Below are 9,280 nucleotides of genomic sequence, written 5' to 3'. Positions count from 1 at the left end.
AACACCGGGGGCAGAATGGGAGATGGGGGCACCGGAGGACGGCCGGCACCCCCGAACCCCAGACCCAGCGGGGAAAGGCCCCGATCGTCACTCCAGTGTTCTTAGTGAAAGCTAACCCCTGTTACTGAGTCCGCCAGCTCGCCCACTGGCGAACTCTACCGCTAAAGCTTGAATGTGACCCCACCCAGTGTATATACAAGTGTGTGTGTGTGGTGCATTAAAATTGGGAGCAGGTGAACCGGAGCAGAGGGAAAATGATATCCACCCGCCTCCCAGGCATGTCAGTGAGTGTATGTGGTGCATTAAAAAAATTAATAGGGGGGTGGCGGGGACACGGACAGGGGACTGCAGCACTGCTCTATACTGCCTTATGCCCCCCCACCCCACACACACACACACTTGTGTGGTGCATTAAAATTGGAGGGGAGTTGTAGGGCGAAGACGGTGTTTCCACCCTACCCCACCCCCCCAAAGTGTGTTATGTGCCCTATATGTCTATAAAAGTATATTGTGCAAACCTAGTGCAGTGAGTTAAGAGGAGCGACCAGTGGGCCCCCCCCCCCCCCCAACCGGGCGGGGGCAGGAGGCGCACCCGCCCACCAAACCCCCACCCACCCCACCGGGACCCCGGCGGGCATATGGGACCAGCCCGGCGGGGCGATAGGGCTCGCCCCCCGGATACTGGGGCCCGCCCGAGGTGCCAGGAGGTCCACCGGAGCGGGGCGGGCACAACACCAAACCCAACCACCCCCCCCCGGCCCCCGGAGCGCCGAGACCTGGGCCACGGATGGAGCCCCCGGCCCAGGGGAGGGGAAGGAAGGCGTACAGGGGAGGGGGAAGGGAGGGGGGAAGGAGACGACAAGAAGGGCAAGGGGCAGCGGCAGGGCCGCAGAGAGAGGGGGAGAGGAGGAGGAAGGGTGACGAGGGAGAAGGGACAGGGAGGCGGAGGACGGGCGGGGAGAGGCGAGGAGGGAGAGGCAGCAAGGGGGAGGAAGGGGGAGGGGAGAGGGAACCACGGGGCACTCTGGCGGCCCACAGGCCCCGAACCGCGTCGCCGGGCCCAGAGCGACGGACCGCGCCGGAGCGGCGCCGCCCCGGACACCAGGGAGAGCCCCGCAACGCAGCACCCCCCAAAAGACCCAGGCAACGGCCAAGATGCAGCCGCCACCCACAAGCCAACAGAGGGGCAGACCCGCCCACGCCCAGCCAGGGGGGGACAGCACCTATAAAATTAACCCACTGGCATGCAGTGAATCTGAATATTTAATCCTTAGTACCCATTGATGGTGAATCTGCTCGATCCTGTTGGCAGCAGCTGGGTTCCTGACTATAAAAACACAACCATTAGTTACAAATTGCCAAATACAGAAACATCAATGTAAGTTATCGCGATGCGGTGGCTCTCGCTAACAGGCAGAATTAAGTAACCAGGTTTAGGTTAAAATATTCTATATAAGTAGACCATGTTTCTATAAATTTTGATATTTGGTTTTTATTTGAGGCAGATATTTTTTCCAATAAAATGTGATTTATGAGGAGGTTAGACCATTGGTCGATATTCAGAGTTTGTTTATTTTTCTAGTTAACAAGATTTTTTTTTTTTTGCGATAGTAAGGGCTACAAGTCTAGATTGAAATTGTTTATGTGGTAAGTCAGTTGTTGTTAAGTCACCTAGCAAACATACGTTTGGAGAGAATGATATCCTACAGTCCAAGATAGCAGAAAGTTTTTCTAAGACTTTAGTCCAGAAATACATAACCGGAGTACATAACCATAAAGCATGAAAATAAGTGTCTGTAGTGTTTTGTAAACATTTGTTAGTGCGTGAATTTTCATGGTCTGGTAAAATTCAAATACCTGTGTGATAGTGTGATTTACAAAAACAAGAACATTTCAGTTGAAATAGCAAAACTTTAAGCAGTACATACACAAAGGTTCCTCCCACGAATTACATCACTTTTTCTCACAAAACACCTAACCGGTCCACATTCCTGCACTTCATTTCTCTTCCTAAGCTGGAGTGAGTCCGTAGGTGAATATGTGAGGCCTGCTTTGCACATTCACAAATTTAACCACACAACTCCAGGTACAGAATCGGGCGTATCAAAGATCAAGAGACTTTAACTAAGAGGTAAGTGTACACTTTAGTAGCAGTTGGTATTGATTGTTTTTAAACATCACGTTTGGTAGCTGAAAACTTTTTTCTTTAAGTGACAAAAATACTGTAAATGTGCCACACCCATTAACAGCAATCCCATCCTTGGTAGAAAAATCAGTCAGATTACAATCATTAAGAACCAAATTTAAAGTAACAACCAGAGAGAATTGAATGACAAATTGAATCGCATAGCAAAATGGAATAATTACAATTTTTTGTTGAAAGCAACCAATCAAAAATGGATTTATCATTCTCACGATAATTTCAGTGAACTTCCAAATACTGTATTCTCTTTTCTGGAATGTTCTGATGCTACCGAGGATGTTTTGAATATTGTAAATGGCGTATGCAGTCTGAGTCAATCAGGAATGTCGGCGTGTTCTGCTACATTCCTGCCTCCTTCAAACGTGTACATAGAGACAAAACCCCAACACAGTAACATCTGTTCTCATGTACGAAAGATAAACTTGCCCGGTAAGAACTCAAATTCCTTTTGTTGGATTTAAACAGAATGTTCAGATAGATGGTTTGTTTCATTATAACATGCTCAACATGACTTGTTGTTCTTCAAGCACTCATCCTCATCCAGCAATACAAATCAAAATGATAAAAGGACAGTGTTATAGATTTTTATGTTTGAATGTATGGATTGCATATCACATACGATTGACTTTTGCTTAGATCACTGATGATCCAATGCACGGATGGGCAACTTGTGTCCTACTATCAAAAAACGCAATAATATTTCATGTACGTTTTGCATGAAAAATGGAGGAACATGGGGAATAAATCTCAGAAAAAACGTGAAAAATTAAATTGTGAAAAGATATTGAAAAAAGAAAGAAAAAAGTGCTAAACTGCTAATATGCAGGGTTCAAGTGTAATTCTTAAGTTGTAATATAACCAATCACCACAAGATTGCAGATATGGCTTTGTTGCATTTACACAGTCTTATACTGCTCTATACTACAACATGAAAAGGCCCAATATTTATATATATATATAATATTTTTATAGGACAAACATTTTGAGTAAGTTGATTTTTGTAAAGAAGAAAAAAATGCACAAAATGAATTATTGTGCTTAATATTGGTTTGCTGTCTTTGTGTTAACTTTATATGCAAGAGAGCCCTTAGCACTGGGGAAATTTTTCAGATGATGCTCATGTTGTTGTTAGCTTCAAACACTCGACTTGTTGGACCTTCATACATGCATTGAAAAATGTATTGTCAAAAATACAATAATATTAAGAGCGTATTTTGCACGTATGCACATTTTATTTAAAATAGCCTTTTGTCATAAGCGCATGGTCCTTCCCCTTACAGCAATTAAGTTGCCCATCCTTGACATATCATATATGACTGACTTTTACTGATTCTGTAATGATTCACTTTACACTCCGTGATGGTGTAAATATGAGAGTAAGTGGTTTATTTTGTCTATATGTGAATTGTGATGTGGTGTAGAAAAAGGATGGAAGGCTGCATTTTGCTAAAGTGCTGTTTAAGTCACTGACCCTGACTGTCGGTCTGTCCTCCTAGCTTCCTGTGGTGCTGCGTGTCAGTGATGGAGATGAAGGTGTGGGTGGAGGGTGTGGCCCGAGTGGTGTGTGGCGTATCCCACACCACTTCTTGTCAGGATGTTGTCATTTCTCTTGCGCAAGCAATTGGTAAGCAGTTTTGTCACACTTTACACCAGGGGTGGCCAAGTTCGGTCCTCGAGAGCCTCCATGTTTCTTTCCACTAACACACCTGGTTCATGATCAGGATCTCAGGCTTCTGCAAAGCTTGCTGATGAGCTGCGCTGAAGGAGGGAGACAATTAAAACAGGCTGGATAGTGGCTCTCAAGGACCGAAGATGGCCACCCCTGCTTTACACCTTGAAACGGAACCAAAAATGTTAGTCAAATTCGTTTTCTTGAGCAACTATCGAAATAATCATTACCATGCAGACGTGTTCTTACTGCAACGTGTAAGGGTCTGGGTGCTACAAAATGTGCAGGGTTTTTCCTATGTAGAAAATTTGAAGGCGGTTGCCACCACCTAAATTGTTTGCTTCCTCCTGCCTGAGCGATTAATATCGCTCAACACAGCCGCAGCGCTCCAGTTTGGCAGCAACGTATTTTAAATGCAGTTGCAGCGTTGCACCATTATGGAGGCGCTGTATCAACAGCAGTGTACCGGAAAGACTTGAAGCAACAACCGAAGAAGAAACTTTTTTCTTTTATTTTTATTTTTTTACTTTATTGTACCGAAGAAGAAACAGATCACGGAGCAACTGTTGCACACAGCCATTTCCTGTTTTCGAGGCAGCGGTGGCGCGCTCCAGCCATCGGCAAAGTCATAAAAACACAGTATATACAATAAACATAATAGTGTTTTACAACATCGCTGAACAATATTTACAATTTAGTATGTACTAGTGGATGACTTTTTAATGATTGTATAAAAAAAAAAAAAAAGTGAGTCGTGGCAGACGGCACAAGACCGGGCCATCCACTTAAATAAGCGTTCAAGCTAGCCGCAGCATGGGGCCTCTGCTCGGCGGGCCCATGGTCATGGCTCCAGCTTTGAGTATTGTGGCTTTAGAAACCGCAGGAAGCCTTCAGCTGCCCGGTGAGTGTTCCATTTGAGCACTCGCAGTGAGCTTCACAGATTACAGATCACAGATTTATGAGAAGGTTATATCATTGAGATTGAAATTGTTTACGTGCTAAGTCAGTTGTTGTTAAGTCACCTAGCAAACAAAAGTTTGGAGATAAAGGTATCCTACAGTCCAAGATAGCGGAACGTTTTTCTAAGACTTTAGTCCAGAAATACATAACCGGAGTACATAACCATAAAGCATGAAAATAAGTGTCTGCAGTGTTTTGTAAACACTGGAGACAAATGTCAGAGTCTGAGAGTCCCATTTTCTTCATCATATATTGAGTAATATATGTTCTATGAATAATTTTATATTGGATAAGTTGTAAATTTGTGTTTTGTCATTTTAAATACGTTTTCACAAACTTGAGTCCAAAAGTCAAATTCCGAAGCTATAGACAAGTCATTCTCCCATTTCAAAATGGGTAAATACATTTTATCTGTAAACGAAAGTAACATATATTTTTGAGAGTTTTGTTGTTGTTGTCGGAGCTTTGTAATATCTTTAGCCAAAGCAGGCGGTTGGAGCGTACCACGAAGTGTTGGAATTTGTTTCTTTATCATATTTTTAACTTGCAGATAATGTAAAAAAACCAACAGTTTTTTATTTTGTATTTCTGGAGCAAGTTTGTAAATGATATAAACATATCTGTGAAAAGATGGTGGAGATCTATGGTGTATACCGCCACCTACAGCGGCGGAGTCCCCTCTCAATATTTGCAAAAGAAGAACAGATGGAAACGGGCATAAGTCGCATGTCCATTTTGCACATTTTCAGTAAATTTGCTTTAAGAATTTGAAACAATTGGATGGAAACCTGACTACTGACTTCCCATGCAATTTTTGGAGCGGGAAGTACGCCCAAACCATGACAAGTTTTAGACCTTCAAGTCCAGCTCACAAAGTGTTGTGTTTATATATTTTGATTAGTTTATGTATGTATGCATTTGTGGCTTACATTAACCTAATTTCTATTACGCAGGGCAAACTGGTCGTTACATTCTAATCTTGAAATTACGGGGCACAGAGAGACAGCTGGGTGCTGATGAACATCCGCTGCAGCATCTAAATAAGCTCGAACAGCTGGCTGCTGAGGTCCAGTTCATTCTGCGACGGACTGGTCCCAGCCTGAGCGATGGGCAAGAGAAAACAACCCGAGTCATTCATCCTGCTCTGCTCAAACCGCAAGAGTCAGAAACCTTGCAACACAGCGAGGCAGACAAGACTCACACTTTCAGTCTTGGTGCGCCAGTAGTACCCAGAAGGACTACATCCAGTCAGGCTTCCAGGACCTCACGTGAACTGAACCCTTCCCCTGTAAATGTTCTTGATCCTCACTACCCACCAAAGGTAAATGGCACTTCGTACTCCTCCTCCAAGGAGGAGATATTTAGGCAGATTCTGCAGCAACAGAGGACACTGAAAGACTTGCAGCTTCATCTTAAAGATGTGGAGGATGAGACAGAGTGGTGGGAACAGGAAATGGTGTCTGCTACAATTTTTGGAAAGAATTTGGGCTCTGCAGAAGAACTAGACAGATTGAAACAATGGTTCGAAAATAATGAGGAAGAGCTAATTCAGAATCAGCTATGGAGAGAAAGGTTACATAAACAAATAGACAGAGAACAAGGTAAGATAATATTTATATTGTAGGAAATGTGTGTACTTTTGGACCATCTTAAAACAAAATACTGTCTTCATGTACCACAACAGCATTGCAGAGTGGTCTACACCAGATCGAGACATCAGTACTTGATAATAGTTATCGAATCAAAGAACTTCTGGACCATTCTTCAAATCTAGAGCACAACAAACAACTTGAAACCTCTCAGGTGGACCCTCAGCACTCTGAAGAGATCTTGAGGACGCTGAAATGGGAGCTCAGCCATTGCATGCAGCAGAGCGAGGAACTCGATGAATCATTGTTAAGGAATTTGAAAAAGATGCAAACTACAGAGGACAGGCTTGAGGTATGAATTTTCTTTTTCTCTGCAGATCAACATATTCAGCAAGATTTTTATAAATGTATATTTTTTTGCAATTGTAATATGCATCATTCCTTAGGGCAAATGGGAGACAATTGAGGAACTGAAGAAGGAGCTGAGACAATGTAACTTGCAGCATTTCATCCAGCAGAGCAGTGGCACTTCACTTGGCGACCAGACACTCTTTGCCTGTCGCTGAAGCTTTCCTCAGAAATTCTGGCATTATGGAATGGGACTGTAATAGTTAGCTTGCTGTTTTGCAGTTTACAGTGAACAAAATGTTCATGAAAATATAGTTCATGACACAAAGAGACATGAAATGTCATTATGATCATAATTATTTTCAGTGACGTCTCTGCATTTGGGGCCAGTGGGGCTGGGCCCCACCAGATGGCGCTGTTAAACACTATGCAGGCTCATAATTGGTCTTCTTTATAGCTAATAATTTATAAAATTTTATTTTATCAAGAATAATAATATTCAAATAAATACCAATTGTGTTTGTAAGGCATTCTTCTTTTCCTTTTGACTTTTCCCTTCAGGGGTCGCCACAGCGAATCAGTTGCCTCAATCTAACCCTAAGGTCCTCTGCATCCTCTGCTCTCAAACCAACTACCTTCATGTCCTCTTTAACTACATCCATAAACCTCCTCTTTGGTCTTCCTCTAGACCTCCTGCCTGGCATTTGGAAACTCAGCATCCTTCTGCCAATATACTCACTATCTCTCCTTTGGACATGTCCAAACCATCTCAGTCTGGCCTCTCTGATTTTATCTCTAAAGCCTCTAACATGCGCTGTCCCTCTGATGTACTCATTCCTGATTCTATCCAACCTGGTCACTCCCAAAGAGAACCTCAGCATCTTCATCTCTGCCACCTCTAGTTCTGCCTCCTGTCTTTTCCTCAGTGGCACTGTCTCCAGACCAAACAACATCGCTGGTCTCACCACAATTTTATAAACCTTTCATTTCATTTTAGCTGAAACTCTTCTATCACACATCACACCTGACACTTTTCTCCACCCGTTCCAGCCTGCCTGCACACGCTTCATCACTTATTTTCCACACTCTCCATTGCACAGGACTGTTGACCCTAAATACTTAAACTCCTCGACCTTCTTGGTCTCTTCTCCTTGTAACCTCACTCTTCCACTTGGGTCCCTCCCATTCACACACAGATAATCCGTCTTGCTACAACTAACCTTCATTCCCCTCCTTTCCAGGGCAAACCTCCACGCCTCTAGCTTCTCCACCACCTGTTCCCTCCTCTCACTACAGATCACAATGTCATCTGCAAACATCATAGTCCATGAAGATTCCTGTCTAACCTCATCTGTCATCCTGTCCATTACCATAGCGAACAAGAAAGGTCTCAGAGCTGATCCCTGATGTAGTCCCACCTCCACTTTGAACTCCTGTCACACCTACAGCACACCTCACCACTGTATTACAGTCCTCATACATGTCCTGCACCACTTGAACATACTTTTCTGCTACTCCAGACTTCCTCATACAAAACCACAGTTCCTCTCTGGGCACCCTGTCGTAAGCTTTCTCCAGATCTACAAAGACACAATGCAGCTCCTTCTGACCTTCTCTGTACTTCTCTATCAACATCCTCAAAGCAAATACTGCATCTGTGGTACTCTTTTTTTGGCATGAAACTATACTGCTGCTCACAAATGTTCACCTCTGCCCTCAGTCTAGCTTCAACGACTCTATTCCCATAGCTTCATTATGAGGCTCATTAGCTTTATTCCTCTGTAAATCCCACAACTCTGCACGTCTCCCTTGTTCTTAAAAATGGGCACCAGCACACTTCTCCTCCATTCCTCAGGCATATTTTCACTATCTAAGATCCTGTTGAACCCAGTCAGAAATTCTACTGCTACCTCTCCTAGACACGTCTGTACTTCCACAGGTATATCATCAGGACCAAGTGCCTTTCCACACTTCATCCTTTTCAATACACTTCTCACTTCATCCTTACTAATCTTTGCAACTTCTTGGTCTACAACAGTCACATCTTCTACTCTTTGTTCTCTCTCATTTTCCTCATTCATCAAAGTACTCTTTCCATCTTCCCATCCCTATCCTTTATTACCCTAACCTGTTGCACATCTATCCCATCTCTGTCTCTTTTCCTTGCCAACCTGTATTGATCAGTCTCTCCCTCCTTACTATCCAACCTAGCATACAAGTCATCGTAAGCCCCTTGTTTGGCCTTTTCCACTTATACTTTCACCCTACGCTGCATTTCCTTGTACTCCTGTCTACTTTCTTCATTCCTCTGTGTCCCACTTCTTCTTCGCTTACCTCTTTCTCTGGATCCACTTCTGCACCTCCTCATTCCACCACCAAGTCTCCTTATCTCCTTTCCTTCCAGATGCCACATCAAAGACTGCCGTACCTGTCTCCCTGATCACATTTGCTGTAGTTGTCCAGTCATCTGGAAGCACCTCCTGACCACCCAGAACCTGTCTCAACTCCTTC

At 43.7% G+C, this 9,280-nt stretch overlaps 1 protein-coding gene across 1 annotated transcript; it reads left to right on the top strand.

Annotated features, from left to right (window-relative positions):
- Positions 1–2,001: 2,001 nt before the first annotated feature.
- LOC147178093 (ras association domain-containing protein 8-like) lies at positions 2,002–7,291 on the top strand. Its single transcript, XM_086070522.1, has 5 exons — positions 2,002–2,131; positions 3,700–3,827; positions 5,786–6,433; positions 6,517–6,773; positions 6,868–7,291. The coding sequence occupies exons 2-5, from the start codon at positions 3,725–3,727 to the stop codon at positions 6,985–6,987; spliced, it is 1,128 nt and encodes a 375-aa protein (XP_085926648.1). The 5' UTR covers positions 2,002–2,131; positions 3,700–3,724; the 3' UTR covers positions 6,988–7,291.
- Positions 7,292–9,280: the final 1,989 nt, after the last annotated feature.

This window comes from Leptonotus elevatus, chromosome 3 (genome assembly GCF_054856555.1).
Source record: "Leptonotus elevatus isolate MCC_2025b chromosome 3, RoL_Lele_1.0, whole genome shotgun sequence".
Lineage (NCBI taxonomy): Eukaryota > Metazoa > Chordata > Actinopteri > Syngnathiformes > Syngnathidae > Leptonotus > Leptonotus elevatus.
The sequence above is the reverse complement of the archived record's forward strand: the minus strand, read 5'-3'. Positions and strand labels throughout refer to the sequence as shown.